Source organism: Cinclus cinclus, chromosome 10, assembly GCF_963662255.1.
Source record: "Cinclus cinclus chromosome 10, bCinCin1.1, whole genome shotgun sequence".
NCBI lineage: Eukaryota > Metazoa > Chordata > Aves > Passeriformes > Cinclidae > Cinclus > Cinclus cinclus.
Genome location: NC_085055.1, coordinates 9793441 through 9809794, shown reverse-complemented (window position 1 = coordinate 9809794; position 16354 = coordinate 9793441). Strand labels below are relative to the sequence as shown.

At 39.0% G+C, this 16354-nt stretch overlaps 1 protein-coding gene across 1 annotated transcript in view; it reads left to right on the top strand.

The window, feature by feature from the left end:
• The window catches only part of LRCH3 (leucine rich repeats and calponin homology domain containing 3), a 55786-nt gene extending 39958 nt beyond the window's left edge, over positions 1-15828 (top strand). The window contains exons 12-23 of the mRNA XM_062498832.1: positions 165-216; positions 353-493; positions 1704-1751; positions 2728-2781; positions 5765-5845; positions 7142-7213; positions 8043-8091; positions 8590-8703; positions 9300-9418; positions 10937-11074; positions 13105-13182; positions 15469-15828. Coding sequence (XP_062354816.1) covers positions 165-216; positions 353-493; positions 1704-1751; positions 2728-2781; positions 5765-5845; positions 7142-7213; positions 8043-8091; positions 8590-8703; positions 9300-9418; positions 10937-11074; positions 13105-13182; positions 15469-15669 — 1147 coding nt within the window. The 3' untranslated portion in view covers positions 15670-15828. The remainder of the gene's footprint in view (positions 1-164; positions 217-352; positions 494-1703; positions 1752-2727; positions 2782-5764; positions 5846-7141; positions 7214-8042; positions 8092-8589; positions 8704-9299; positions 9419-10936; positions 11075-13104; positions 13183-15468) is intronic.
• The last annotated feature ends 526 nt before the right edge of the window (positions 15829-16354 follow it).

Sequence of the window (16354 nt, the reverse complement as noted above, 5' to 3'; positions counted from 1 at the left end):
AATATGTCAATCACCGTGAGTTAAATCTTCATCATCATAGCTGTTAGTAGACAGTTACTCTTCTGATTTGATCAGATACATGTGTGTCACTGACAATTCACGTATGTAGAATTTTTAGATTTAAGATTAAAAGTCTGTTTGCTTTCTGTTTTTGCATTTGTCAGACCCCTGCCTGATTCACCATATTTTCTCTCGCTGTCAAGTCACCACACCCAGGTAACACATAGAATTCAAATTGTTTTGACTGAGTTTGATGTAAAACCAAAGTGGTGTTATCCATAAGACGTGAGCTGTTTCTCCATAACCCACCTGCAGCTCAGACTTCACAGCCTGATGCCCTGTTTGATTGCAGATGCCTAACACAGATTGTGAGCTGCACCGCAGGCACATCGAGCGCACCCGTCGGGAGGCCCAGCTGGCAGCTCTTCAGTACGAGGAGGAGAGGATGAGAACTAAGCAGATGCAGAGAGAAGCTGTCTTTGACTTCATTAAGGTGCCTCCTTTTAGTACCTGCTTCATACTTTATCTTTTCTAAATCCCTTCATTATAACTAATAGATATGGTAATTACTGCTTGTGTGTTATGCTCCTGGCACTTTATAAAGAATTTGGACAAATAGCATTTAAGTCCATTAAGTGTTGGTGCTGTAGCTTAACACAGGCAAAGCTAGAACTGCAGAGGAATATGGAAGATTTATTCAAAATATAATTGTTGTAAAGAATTCTGATTTTTGCATATTTCGCCTCATGTTCTTCATTTTCATTTACACAGATGTGACAGGATTGGTTTAAGAACAAAGAGGCCTGTATGTGACAAGGCATAGAGGCAGTTTAATTTTGAAGATAAATTTGTCAGGGAGGAAAAAATCAGACAAGCGAAAATATAATGCTACCTAATCTGTTTTGCTATTTTGTGATATGAAAATATGTTTCTTCTGGGTAAAGCATGTGTGCAGACCTATGGTACATCAGGCACTCACTCTGAGCACTTTGTCTTCCCTGTCTCTCTGCATTCAATATGAAGTCTTCTGCTTAACATGCCAGTTTATTTATATGGAAGTTGATTTAAATTTGTTTTACTGTTTGCTGCCCTGGTCACTTACCTGAATCTCACCATCACAAATTTAAGAAGTATTACAGTTAATATTTTGGGCTTCTGGTGGTCAGCAGGGAGACAGACAGTTTATATGTAGTGTATAAAGTTGGTTTAGGAAAAGGGTCTTAGCTGCCTGAAGCTAGGCTTTTCATTAGCACCAACTATTCTCAAGCCCCTGGCACTATTTTTTAGTAAAGCTGCTTATTAAATATTCAGCTCAGTCTTTTAGTTAAAGATTAAGCTTATAGGATGCATGTTGTTCGTTGATGAGTCTGCTGGGCTTTTTGGGTATTTTTCTTCTGTTGCCTTTGTTATTCATGACCACTTTATTCTCAGCAGTTAAATTCCTCCCTTGGGTTGTATTTCGGGTTTATTATGCGTCTTTCATATGCATAATTTGAAATTTTTGTTTGTTTGTTTGAATGTGGAATAAAGGCTGTTTTTTGACTAATACCAGATTAGTGAAATTTGCAATTTTCGCAGTGCATGTTCTATTTAAAAAGCTAAGACCACTGTTTTAAAATACTTTTAAGTTATGCTGCTTTGTTGTAAGCTTTTGTTTTTCTGTGACATTATTTTAAGTTTAATTTTTTCTTTTTCTCTGTTAGCAGAAAGTCTCCTTAAGTCCTCAGAAACAAAGTCCAATGGATAGTGAGGTAAGAGTCCAATAAGAGCATTAGTAGGAATGTCAGCACTTAAATTCTTAGATCTCCATCAGAGTTATTTTTTTCATTGTGGGAAATACCTCAAAACACTTTTTCACATATTATTAAGCCTTGGCTTGGGGTTTTTCTAATGGGGTCAGTCTAGTATTTTCTTCTATTCCTGTAGATTCCCTCTCCTAGTGTGTTGTCCTGCTGTTTTTTGTATGTTTTCTATGTTCTCTGCAAAAAAATAATTTCATATTCCGTTGTAACCTGCTCCTTGTGAGCAGTACAGTTTATATTCTAACAGGACCATTCAGTCAAGTTGCAGTGTTAAAATCATCCTTCATTGATCAGTTTTCTCCCAGTTTTCTGTCCCAGATCACCAGTTATCCCAGAAATATTAAGCTTTAGAATTTTGAGAGCTGTCAGAAAAAGGAATCAATATTTTTTAAGGGTTTTTTTTTTTCCTGTAGTTTTATAATAATATAATCTTTATAATCAAAACCAGATAATTCACTTGGTAATGTTAATCAGATCAAAACTTTTAATATTATAATAAATATGGTAGTTCTTTAGCAGCATTTTCCAACTAACTCTCTTTGTTAGAAAATTACCAAAACATAGAGAAATTGTAATAGTTTTTGCTCCTTTTTCTTCTTTATGTTTTTCTGTTCTTAATTTATTCATTTAAAAGGGCCTTTGTTCTACCAGAGTAAACACTATGAATGCATAGCGTTCAGTATTTGCTTGACACAACGCAGAAAGCAGAATAATTGATTCCTGAAGTGATAGGACTGCACTGTGATTCCTGGGTCATGAGGCTGTTTATTCCTACAGAGTTGCAGATACTTCATGGATTGTTTTAAAGAGCCTCACAGTGCTATAAGCAAGCAGTGCACGTTCCAAAATGTCTTGTCTGTTCACATGGCGTGTGTTCTGACATTGTGTGTGTTTCTGACATTGCTCCATCTCTCCCACCTGCCAGTGTCCCTTTCCATCCAGAAGGTCTCAGCATACTGATGATAGTGCCTTGTTAGTGGTAAGATCCTGCACGTAATGGCCTTTTTCTGTGGCAGATTCTAGAGCATAGAAATTACATGTTATGATTGTCTCAGATTAGACCAACTGTTTTAGAGCTAATCTAAATAGCATAAAACATGACATCTCAGTTGAAAAACAGCTTATCTGTGAACTGTGAAGTTATGTATATGTTGTCACTTTTGCTATCAGACATTTGCTAATAATACAGTGATGTTTTTCCACAAAGTAATTAAAGCTTGTATTTTGTTTGGGAGCAGAAGAAAATTACTGATAGTAAAGAACAGTTTGTAAAATGAAGAACTCACCTCTGGTTGTTCTGGTTTGATTTCTTATCCATTCAGCTTACTTCCTATTTGATGTGCTCTTCAGTGTCAAGTAAGCAATTTTATTGTTTAGTACAGCCTTCCACTTTAACTTGTCTGTGCCCTGCACATGGGGGTTGGAAATACTTGGCACAAGAGAGAAGTGTTCTACTTATCAATGCTACAAATCATGAAATACTCATATAGTTTCATTGTCTATTAGTGCAGATGTCCTTAAAATAATCTATTTTGAACATTTACCAAATAAAAACATGTATGCATGTTTTATATATGCATATAATTCATGTTTTATGCTATTTCTTCCTTTGTGGCATCTTAGCAATGTAGCATAACTAAAAAATCTAATTAATGTCATAATCCATGTCTAGAAAATTAAAAATACACCTGATTTGCCTGCTGTTGCATGACTGCATGCCTAGAATTTATTTTCTTGATTTATGTGCTTCCATTATCTGCCTAAATTTTCTTTAGACAGTGCTCTTGCTTAGAGTGTGTTGGTTAAAATACTTACTGTGTTTTAAGTCGGACTTTCTGGGTTTTCTGCTTTCATAAGACTAGCACTTTGTGGGAGAGAAAAAAGGTTAAAATGTTAGAGAGAAATTTAAATAATCATATAGCTGTTTAGAGAAATCACTATCAATGAGCATATTAAAATGTGCTTTCATTCTTAGGTCATAAAAAGCAGGAGAGCAGCAGTAGTTTGGCTTGAGATGATTCTCTGTTGTCAGTGAATTCATCTTTGGAATGCATTTTATAAAGACAACTGTAAGAGCCCCATTTCTATTTCACTTTGTGATCACATGACTTTTGTTGTAAATTAAGATACAGAATTTTCAGAAACTACATTGAAACTGGCTTCCATTGCTATTTGTTTTCTTTTTTGTCTTTAACCAAGTTACATCCTTTTACTTCACAAAAAGGGTGACCAGGCTGGCAGGGATGGATTGAAAGCAATAATGTCTCTGTTCATTTTTCTTTTGGTTCCTCAGATTTTTCAGCAGCACTAAATTGTAATAGTATATGAAATGCTGGGATTTCTGATCTGCAGCTCTCTTCTGTGGTGGAAATCCACACTGTGCCTAATGAACACATATGCCAGGGCAGCTGTTTCTGGTAATTACTGTAACTGGAACATTAGGCCTATACTAGCTCATGAATTTGTACCCAATTTTTGTTTACACAAATGTATTTTATATGGTAAAAGCTTGTTCAACATCAAGGAAATGGTCGTCAGTTTGCTTTACAAAATCGTAAGAGTTTACATTGCTTTTACCTTTTTTATTCTATTGCATTTCATTTGACATTTTTCCTATCCTTATGGGTTCAACATTTAGCTAGGTCTAATTTCTGAGGACATAAGGAAAAGCTTTTAAAAGTACTAAATCTAATATGTAGTTAGAAAGCAAGTGAGCTTTTATTTTGCTACTTTGCTCTTTTGGCATTGTTACTGCTTTAACAAAAATTTAAGTTGTGAATCTCCTTTAAAATCTTTTGTGTTTGTTTCGGTCATCTTGTTGTTGTCTTTAATCACTAATTAAAATTAAAATGTGTTCATGTTGCACAAGTTACTCTGACCATTTCCTTCTGTTTATAAACAAAGTCAGGACAGTTGAAGTCCCAGAATGACAGCCCAGACCTTCTGTGAATGTTAATGGTTCCGTTTAGTTGTAGTTCTGCATAATGTGATTTGAAGTGGAGTCTGGCTGTAGAACTTCATTGCACACTGTGATGGATTTCTTTGGGCTGACCTGTGATAGATAACCAGACTAAAATGTTGTTGAAGAAATGTAGCACTGGCCTCTCCGAGAAAATAGAAGTTTTTATGCTGGTCAAAACCTCTTGCTGTTGTCACAGGGCGAGTTCCATTCATTGCAACAGAGATTACTTGTAGAGCTGGTATCAAGCTCTCAGACTTGGCTAATTATTTCAGTCTTCATTGCTTCTAAATCTCATTTTTCTCCTAATATCTTCTTATTTTCTCCTATACTGTTCCTTACAAGGTTAGTATTGTCGAAGGGGGGAAAAAAAACAAACCAAAACATCTCTCACTGCTGCTTAATTTCTCTGTTGTGAAGCCCACAAGGTACTTCAGAAGCATCAGGCATGTGCTGTGACCTCTTCACAACCTTTGTGTCATTGCTGCCTTGTGCTCCCTTCCTTGTGTTTTCTTGTTGTGATCTTAAATGTGGCCCGAGGCTGTCATATTAATATTAGCACATAGGACCTCTGAAACATTTTAAGTTAAGATTGCATTTAGGTAAGCCCCAGAGTGTTACAAATAATAATGGTATGGGTAAAGTAAGCAGGACTTCACACACACAGACTTGTACCCTGGAGTTTTCTCTCAGACCATTGGCATTCATTTGTGTATTCAAATGTTTAATAACTGAATTCCCTTAAAATATCCTTATTTGGTTCATGCAGAGTTCTGGTTGGGCTCTCCTTTGGCACTCCCTGTATCTGCAGTTGTTTCTGGCACAGGGAAATTTTTGTGACTTCAATGCTAGACCTAAAAACTGCGTGCAGCATGTGCAGAGGGTGTTGTAAGTCTGAACTGCAGCATCCTGACTCCTTTAGTGTTGTGGCTGCCTTTTCTCACAGTCGTTCTTTGCCTCACTTCTTCCTTTCTTCCCTCTCTTTCCTTACTGTACCTGACAGAATGGCTTTGAGCCTCTCTTTGTGTTTGAGATTGACAATAACACCAATACCATAAAAAGGAGGCCAGGCACTCGCAAACAGGTGAAGAGCATGCAGTGTGTTGGTGTTGTGATTGTCCCTCCCTGTGCTGTGTCCCCTTCCCTCTGCCCACTGCTGGGTGCCTGCATAGTGACCACTTCTTAGTGGTCACTTCTTAGTTAGTCTGTGTCAAGCTTGCCCTGCTCTTTTCGTACAGGAAAAGATTGATGTTGATACAGCCCACCTAGTTCTGGTTTATTTTACTCTTCTCATGTGCTAGCTAATGTGTTGTCTGAGTCAAGTGATATTTGAAACTCTTAAAAATAAAAAAAAAATACCATTTTGGCTCTGCCCTGCTCTGGAGAGAGAGGCAGTCTTGAGGATCACCTGTAAGTCTGTACAGGGCCTAAATCTTTTGTGTTTAAGGCTTGCCCCGAGTGTAAACATTTCCTTCTTGTCCTTCTGGCTGTGCTGTTCTGAAGTGACAGAATAGTTGCAAATGTTTTAAAAACTAACTCCCAAATGTCTTTCAGTACCTATAGAGTTTCTAGATGTTGTTTGAAGTTCTTTTGTGTGCTGAACTGTTGTGTTGCTTTTTGAAAGCTGTTTCAGAAAGCATAGTGAGCCATTCAGTCCTCAAAGGTTACAGTTTTGATGGTGCTTTCAGTGAGATGCAGGATTTTGCCTTCTAGATCCACCTGTCAATGACAGATGGACACAACTGCGGCCCCTGTTCTATAAACAGGAAAAGTTATCTATTCGGCTGGTTTTGATATTGGTCATAATTGAAATGTGACTGCACTTTATTTGTGGCAACACTGTAAATCCTGACACTGACATCTTCCCCAAGAGTGAGATTCTACCTACAGAATCTCATTTATTTTGTGTGTAATCACAAGGATCAGTTGCTAGTGTTTGTGGCAGATACAAAGTGTGTATTACTGAGCCTCTTCTATATGGGTTTCTCTGATTTTTCAGACATGCATAACATCTTCAAAACACTAAAAAGAAAGCTATTTATTTTTAGTGGTGGCCTATAATGGACTGTTGTAGGGTAAAATTTCTTCTTCTCTGATGGCATAGGTGTTACTAAAGAAACTTTTGCCTCACTGTTGTTAATTCTGTTTTTAATATCACTGTATTATATGTAAAAGAAACACTGTACCTCCCAGAAAGTTCAGGAGGGTAGGAAGGCTTTAACTGTAGTTCAACAAGTATTGCTTATTGCTTGTTGAGCATTTCAGAGAATGTGATTGTGATCACCTCTTCATTTTTAACGTCGCTGCATTCCACCTTTGTGTACGACCTATCAGCTACTCACTAACTCTGCTACTGCCTTCTCTTTCTTTCTGCATTCAGTCACTCTCAGGGTTCAACCAAGAAATCTGTGCTACTACCCTGCCTAGTGCCTCTACCTTCAGTCCTGTCAAGGTATCTCTTGCTGTTACCATTCACCACTAGACCCAACAAAAATATCTCAGATCCACACATCAGTTTTAACAGGTGTTAGTCTGTCAGCATCTAATCAAAGGTTCAGGTAGGGTATGAACCTGAATGACCTGATTAAACTGTAGTAGGTATTACCTCAGCTTAGCTTTAGGCTGTGTCTAGGGGAAGCCTGATCTATGAAACATAGTAACCAGTCTCTGCTTCAAGGGGTTCTTGGTTGTCTTTGATGTTGCATTTTCTGTACAAGACCATTTACTCTTGATCAAGTTGAGTTCATCAAAAGTACACTTGTATTCTTTGCCTGTTCCTTTTTTTTCTGTGGAAACTGCTGTGCTGAACTCATTTCTCACAAGAAATTAGTCTGTGTATGAAAACACAGTGTGTTTCGCTGGGAAAAAACGTTCAGTAAATAGTTCTGCATTAGCAGACCTGTCAAAGAGGAGTATCTTTGTTGGGGCTGCTGTAGTGCCAATTCTGCATGTTGCTTAATACCTGGTTTTTGGTATCCCCTTTGCAAAGAATACTTCTCATTTTGGGTTGGAAAGAAGAGTTGACAATGTTCTGTTATTGCATAATCAATGCTGTTTTATCATTCTTTTTCCTAAGGAAAAAGAAGAAAACTGTCTCTGCAGAGATAAGACTTGGGAAACAATATACAGTGGTTTTTCTTATTTCTGGTTATTTTTCTGAAACATATTTAGATGGATGGAGCTTTTTTTAAAGCACAGCAAATTAAAATGTAGTCAAAGTTTTTCCAGATTAGGACCATTCATACTCTTTTTTTTTTTTTTTTTTTTTTTTTTGTTCACAGAGTGATGACAGATCTACCATCTCCCCTGGCTCACCTACCACTCAGACAGGTAACAGGGAAAGGGAAAAAAATTCTGAAAAATAAAATGAAAATGCCTGCTTGCTTATTTGTTCTATGAAGAGAGGGGAGGATCTGTTCCCACCTCTGTCTGTGGCACTGCTGTGTGTGAGAATTTACCCAGTTACTTGAGTCTCCTTAGAAAAACACAAGGGAAGAGACAACAGGGATGAAGCATGTCCTTAGGCAGAGCACAGGGTTTGGCTGGTTTAGGCCTTCATAGAGGCTTTGGCACACAGATGCATTCAGCAAGAGTCAGAGCAGTTGTTGGAGGTGGTATGTGAAACGTGCTTTGCATGCAAGTGTCCTTGGAAGTGCCTTTTCCTGCTCTGCTTTTATCATGCATGGCTGTAATTTATTTTGTCATCGTTACATTAAAATTTTTGTTTTGTTTTTTTTAATTACCACATTGCTGTACCCATTTCCTATTTAAACTCTAACCATTTCCTTCTTCCTCCTTCCTTTCCTGTGCCTTTCCACATTTGTTTAGTCCACCTTTCCCCTCCATATCCTGGCCATGCAGCCCCGCCTTCCTATAGAAACCCTTCCCAGCGACCTGAGAGTTTCCTTTTCCGAACAGCTGTCAGGGATGAAGCCAAGAAAGGTAGGTTATCTAGCTCAGAAATCAGCTAGTTTTGCTACATTATATTGACATCTGCATTACTTGGGGCTTGCAGTATTTTGTTACTTCAGGTCTTTATCATCAAACTACTTTCAGAATTCCATTTGTAGACAGATGACTTCACATACATTGTGAACAAACAGGGTTTTATTTGGAGCTGTCCAGTATTCTTTTGTCATATCTGTGGAAGTGTGAGATCACTCATCCTGGTCTGCACTTACACCTTTGCTACACAAGCCTTCAACGACTTGATATTTCTTGCATTGCCCAGTAGCCTGTAACAGAATTGCAATTTCTGGAGAAACACAGAACCCTTTCAACATGCTCCATGTGGCAAAACTTTGTCATCATTTGTGCATGACTGTTATCAAACAGAAAGATCAGAATCTAAACATTGAGGGAATTGTGTTGAAATCTCTTTTAGGTTGGTAGATCGTTAGTTTGATTAATAATCAAAGGTAAGAAACAGATTTGTGAAAAGGAATGTAATGTACCCATCCTGGAACTTTGTGCAGTGGCAAACAACACAGAGCCAAACTGTGCTTAGTGATTTTCTTTCCTTCATGCTGCTGTTTTAGCTGTTGCTTCATCCTCTACCTGTGCCTTGTCTCCTGCTAATGATTCTGCAGACCCTCGAGTGAGACAGAACTGCAAACAGCGGGAAGAGGAGCTGGAGCTGATAGAGCAGCTACGCAAGGTAAGTGCTGCCAGGAGCAAGAAGGTGAACACAGCAGGAAATGCGTTTTATGACCCTGCTAAATCTGCCTTTCTCTTATGGACCAGTTTCACTAAACTAGTATGGGTCATATAGTTGACCAAAATTAAATGGTGTGGTACAAGCTATGTACTTCTTTCAGATGGGTGCAGTGGTGTTCACTTGGTTGTTTGTGGTAGGTAAAGTCAGCTTCAAATTCTGTATAATAAACTGTGTCGACTCCTGCTCCTGAAGGTGTGGTGATTTTGCTTTTTTATGTGCTTCCTTTCTTCCTTATCAGCTTTCACACTTGCAAGGAGCTCCCTGGAAAGCTGCCTTTACTTTCTCCTTTTAATGTCTTTTTTAAAATTATTTTTTGCTGTAAAGCTGACAGGAAAGCAAATTGAGTGCAGAGACTGCTGCCAGTCATGCTGCCATCATGGTTTCCTCATGTACTCTAAATTTGTCTGTTGGTTCTTGCCTTATCCTTAGTTAAGTACAGAACATTTGAGCCAGAAATGTTTCTAATATTTATGCTTTTTGTCTGGCCAGGGGCACCACACTCCTGGTTTGTGCCCAGGTACAATGACAATAAACAGGAATATTGAAAATGCCACATGGCATTGAGGTACTGCTCATATCTTTCTGTGGAGCATGAAGGGATTTCTTGAGATGCTGAAATTAATTGTTTAAATTTTCCCAATAAAAATACACCTATTGAAACTAATCTCAAAAGTCATAAGCATCCCAGATTGAGAAAATTCCCTTTCTTTGGGAAGAAGTAAGGACAATCTCCTTTCTCTAAAGGAGGAAGGTTATCTTAGATAAAACAAAACTTGATGGTGTTTGCCGACCCTCTCTTATGTTATCTCAGATTGTTTTCAATGTAGTCTTTCTCTTGTTCTGTTCGCCCGGTAAGCTTAATTTCTTTTTAAATACTTAAAAATTTAGATACAGTATTACAACTCGCTGACATTCACATAGCCTTTTAAATGAGTTTAAAAACCTGAATTTAATTTTTATTACTTCTCTTAAACAAATGCTAACTGTCTTCTTTTTAAAGGACTGCTTATGCCAAATAAGCAACTCTACTCAGTTCAGTTTTTATTTAAAGGCAAAAATATTGTCTTGACATTTGTTAATTGTGTTGTCCTCCAACCCACAAAGAAAATTATTTTCACTTCCCTTGGCAAAGCCATTCTATGAGAATATGTAGGGTTAAGAATACTGTTCCTAGATCCTGATTTCCATTATTTTTGAATAATGATTGTATTAGTCCACTGTGCTGTACAATGAAAACTGTTCTTCATTGAACTCAATTGCTCTCAGACTGTGGCCAGCCCTCGGCCACGGTAGCGCACAGGGCTTTCTTGGGATTATTCAGAAAGCTGCTTGGAAATGCCAAGAGGATGGACAGAGTTGCAGTGCAGGAACTCTGCCTCGTACAAACTTGTGCAGAGTGAACAGCTGGAAGAAGGCAGCTCTCAGCTCCCCCTGCGTGTCCCTGTTGGTTTCCCACAGAACATCGAGTCGCGGTTGAAGGTGTCCCTGCCCAGCGACCTCGGCGCGGCTCTCACGGACGGCGTCGTTCTGTGCCACTTGGCCAACCACGTGCGGCCCCGCTCTGTCCCCAGCATCCACGTGCCCTCACCTGCTGTTGTAAGTATCTGACAGTGACACTACTTTATAGCCGTCTCAAGTGACATCCTGTGAAGTGCTGTAATCCAGACACTAAACTCAGCATTCTCCTCAGTGAATGTATGTGGCAAAAAATAATCATCTGTGCTGTTTAAAATAGGTCTGTATTGTCACTGAATGAAATTCTGTTTGGGTCTGTTTCATTTCAAGGAACTTGCTTCTAACATTTTCATGTTAGAAGCATATGAACCTCAAAACTAGTGAAATATGAGACAGCTCAGCACAAAAACTGAAATAGGATATTTTAAAAAATCAAAATGTCTGAGAAATTCAGGAAAACACAGTAGGGAGTTACAACAAGTAGGGTCCCACTACACAAGACAGGGAAACCAGGCAGAGACCAAGTTGATTCCTGTGTCCACTTCACAGCACTACAAATTCCTCTGCTTAGGAAGTTTAGCAGAACACACTCAAGATACTTGGAGAGCAGCATCTCCTGGAACAAAACAAATCCCATCATACCTTTGTGATAACAGGGAAAAATAAGGTGGCCGTGTCGGGACTTTTGAGAGCAGGGAAGTATTGCAATCTATTTTGTAGGGGAAGCACTGAATTAGAGAAAGGTCAAAATCTGTGAGATTATTTATCTAGTTTGTGTTTATGAAAGTCAGAAATTTCAGTGAAAATATTCAGGATCAGCTACTTGAAAGTAATATGGACAGGCAGATTGCTTGTTATGCACCTTTAAATTGCATGAATAAGGAAGTTGAAACATGCATATAGTCTTCTCCTCACTTATCCTTCTTTTGGAGTGAGTCTTCATGTTGATTGGAGTCTGAACTGGCACTTCCAGGGCTGCCAAGTGTGTTGTTGTTGTGTCCCTGGGACTCAATGTGACTAGGCAGATGGCCCCATTATTTTGAGAAGGTCTAAACTGGACACACCAACATTTTAGGCAGATTGTGGGATAGTCCCAAGCAAAGGTAGGGAGTCACTGCTCAGAAGACTTGCATCAGTGAGATCTTTTCAATGGCCTGGTTTGATGAGCAGCTGAATGTTCTCTGTTTGGAATTAAATCATGGCTTTGTCATGTGAATCCCAAGGAAGAGGCAGCCTGGAGTCACATGGCTCCAGGAGCAGAAAAGGCAGCACGTCATGCCCCAGGCACAGTGTGATCTTTGTACTCCCTTGGTCCTTCAGTGCTGGCCTTTAACCTTCTTCCTTGGTGGGGAAACACAGCACAAGAAGGGGACAGAAGAAACCCCATCACTTACAGAAGTGCTGAACACCTGGAGGCTGCTGCCTGCTGCTCCAAAGCATGTTCACAGGAGCAGGGAGCTTGTGTCTCTTGAGCCAGAAGAGAATAAGCTTTGAGAGCAGGAACAAGATAGAGCCTGTGCTGTGGTATGTCTGAAGAAGTGTGAAAGCTGACTGCAGACAAAAACCTCAGTTGAAAAAATGCCAGCGAGTGCAATCCAAACAGCTCCATTGAACACATCTACAAGAGGCTGACAAGCAGCAAGCTTCATTTCCAGTTTTCTGACATTATTTTTTGGTTTCATCTGGCCATTATATTTTTACCCCTTTGTTAATTGAAGTATGGTTTGATATTTATATAGTTTTGCATTATAGTAGTCCAGAACAGACTCTAGATTGCTTTATGTCATTAAATTGCTCTGCAATCACAGCATGGAAACCATGGATGTGCATTTCCTCAAAAGACATTTTAAAAATTATTATACTGTAGTCACTAAAAGTGTTAGCCAGTTTTATATAACACTATGTATATAAATATTGCAGGGCTTAGAAGTGTCCCTTTTTTTTAAAATCATCCAGCATTCATAACTTAGCTTTTCATGAAACTGCTTTGAAAACTAGGATGGTTTTCTAAGAAAAGCAAACTTCAGCAGAGCCTGCTTTTAATTAGATGAGCTTATGTCAGCACAGTGTTTTTGGCAAAGAGATTTATTAAGAGTTTTATTTAAATAAAAAATAAAAATATTTTAAAACTTTGCCAGTTAAGAACACTGTATGCTTTTGCTTCTTTGCAGCCTAAACTTACAATGGCAAAGTGCAGACGAAATGTGGAGAATTTCTTGGAAGCTTGCAGAAGGATTGGAGTGCCTCAGGTATGTATTTCTGCTGTCCTGATACAATGTTTCAGATGCAGTTTCACCTGGTGCATCAGAAAATAAAACATTCTTTGGAATACTGGATTAAAACAAAATTATTAAAAGTTTAGACGGTTCAGGTACAAGCTGTCCTGCAGTATAGATCAAAGTTACCTTGCATGGTCTTCCAGAGCAAAATGAAGGCAGATACAGTTTATCAGAGTGTAGTATATAGATTTTATATTTTTGTACAGATTCACTTAAATACTGTTCATCAAATTCATAATAGCTGATGGACTTCAAGTCTGTCTTTAGAACTGGCAGGTTCTATAAAACCTATTACATTTTCTCAGTATTGGGTATGTGACAACTTAAAAGTGGGATAAAATCTGGATGATGGTTTGCATGTGTTTTTTTTTTTTTTTTTAATCCCAAAGCTGTTCATGTTCCTTCACAATAATTCTCTTACCTGAATGTCTTTACTGTCTTACCAACAAGTCACAGAATTATTGGCCTTTCTCTGATGGTAGCTGTCTTTGCAGAGTTCCTAGTTCTTTTGTTATGTACCAATGGTAGGAGTCTGTCTTCCTTGTCCCCTTTTGAAACTTGTAAGATCTAGGAGGTGGACACACATTAAATAGTCCATCTTACCCTGTTGGTCCAGTTATCCTGTTTTATGCTGTCCTGTCCTTTGCACTTTGTCTTATTCAGCAGCTGTCTCAGTACAAATAGTCTCAATACATTATATTTTTTCCTAATTTCCTTCCAGTGCACTAATTGATTTGGGTTTTTACATTGCTGAGCATTGGTGTTTCTTTTGTATTCTGAAAGGGAGAAGTAGACCCCGTGACTCATTTCCCAGCTACATCTAAAGGCAGTTCTTGAGTCACTCATGCCAGATTTTCTGGCCTTTTCAGATCACTTGTAGATATTTGAGCCAATGGGATTCTAGGATGACTTTTTTATTGAGCTGCCTAGCAATTTCACATGGCTCAGTGGTGAATCATGTTGGAAGGGGCTAGGGAGTTATAAGTGATCGTTAATTCTGGGAGATTCTGCACTGCTTTAGCCCCCTAAAAACCTTTCGACTTTCAATCCCAACAGAACTGCACAATATAAATTCATCTGGGAAGTTGTCAATTCTATCGCAGCTTCCCTATTTATATATTATTTTATAGCTCCTTGACGTATGAAGATACATTTTTTTATGGGATTGCAGTACAAAGATCAATGGAATGACCCACAATCAAAACCAAACAAACGCAAAAGCCAGTCAAGAAAAACATCCCCTGTAAACCCAGGCTGCTTCATCTACTACCCCTACTGTGTAGAACCCTCCTGTTTTTCTCATATATCTTGTCTTAGTGTGAAAGAGTTCAAGGAGGGTGTCTCTCTGGGAAAACTTAGTAAAATGCCCCCCCTCCCCCGAACTCCAAAGCTGCCCTCACATGTCTGCATTACATCTCTACTGAGATGTGAACATAAGATACCTGAATATAAGAATGGCATGGCAGCATAGTATATGTTTTTCTTGAAAAGTTGCCTGCAGGTTTTTAATTTCATTTCCATTCTAATTACAAAAATAACAGGCTATCTGAAAGCATGGAACCATGTAAGAATACTTGTCTTTTAAGGGGAAGGCTACTTTCCAAAAGGGCTAATTACAGGCCACAGCAGAGCCACAATTTCTGTAGGACTTTGGTGGTTTTAAAGCCCTTGGATCAAAGGAAACCCTCAGCTGAACAGGTTGATCCATGCATCTAGATTTCACTGATTATTAGCCATTACCTGTGGGAAAGGGAGACAAGAGACACACGATGGGAATAGTTACAGAACTCTTAAACTCTAATTAGTAATAGATATTTCTGCAGGATGCTGCATTTAGCATCAATTACACATAATTCCTTGTCCTGCTGTTTCCATTTAAGTTACATGTGGAAGCTGAACTTTGGTGAGTACTCAATGCCAGCAGAATCTCAGATACCTGTAACCTCTTCATTTCTGGAGAAAAATGGGTTTCACTGAGGCTTTGTGTAAACTGCTGTTTTTAACAACAAGGAATAGTTCTGTGTTGGAGCCAGAGAGGTGACAGGCACCTCACTGAACACTAAACACTGACATCGAGTTCTTTGCAATGGGAGTCTTGCAGATTTCTGTGTGAGAATTAACCAGCTGTGATGTGCTTCTCAAATGTGTAGGTTGTATCTGAGATGTCTGATAACTGCTTCGTGGATGTTGCTATGGCTAACTGACTGACCTTTTTTTTCTGTCTGTTTTCCCTTCCTGCTCACACACTCTGGACAGGACAATCTTTGTTCCCCTTCTGACATTCTCCAGCTAAACCTCAGCGTTAAAAGAACAGTTGAGACTCTTCTTTCCCTGGGGACAGATTCAGAAGAATCCAGTCTTGTGTCCCTTTCCGTTCAGCTCTGGGGCTTTGTGGTGTTTTACTGTACTCTAATGCTAACGCTCTGTATGTTCTATCGCTGGGTCTTTTTTCTCTAGTGAAGGATAGTGGTGCTGCTTCCTCCCTCCGTCACTCCAGTGCTTGGGAACAGATTCTGGGCTTTGCCAAGACTGTGTGTATGAAGTGCTTTGTTTCCCACGGATGGGACAGAGGTGACAAGTACGATGTGCAAACACCTTGGTGCACCCACAGCACCATCCGTGACCAATTCCCATTTGCATTTGCTGTGTCACGTTGAGCAGATGAAATGCTTTCCAAGGGAGGAGGTGCCATCCCTGGGCTCGAGCAAGGGCTGAGGTCAGGACATGTGGTGCATGCTGTAGTCTGCTGACCAGTGGTGTAGTGAAAACTGCAGTGTCAGTTTGTGCCTCTGTTCCCCCATCTGTATAATGGGAAATGCAACCACTTTGGTAAATTGCTTGAGGATTATCTGATGAAAAATGTTAAACAATGTGAAGTGTTTTTTTTCAGTGTCAATGTTCTCGGTGCGATCTTACAGTCTTAGGAGACATGGTCTCGTGTTGTCCACAGAACTTTCTAAGTGGTTTGGCTTTTTTACCCCCAGTCCTTCATCCTGCTTCTGAGAGCATTTGATTTCTCAAATTTATATTCTTTATATTCTGCTGTGTTACTTTGGGTCAGGATTTTTAAAACAACTGTCAATGAATCCTGAGCTACTTGAACTTTATAACAGTTCAAGCAGAAAAATTTTAGAGAAATTAA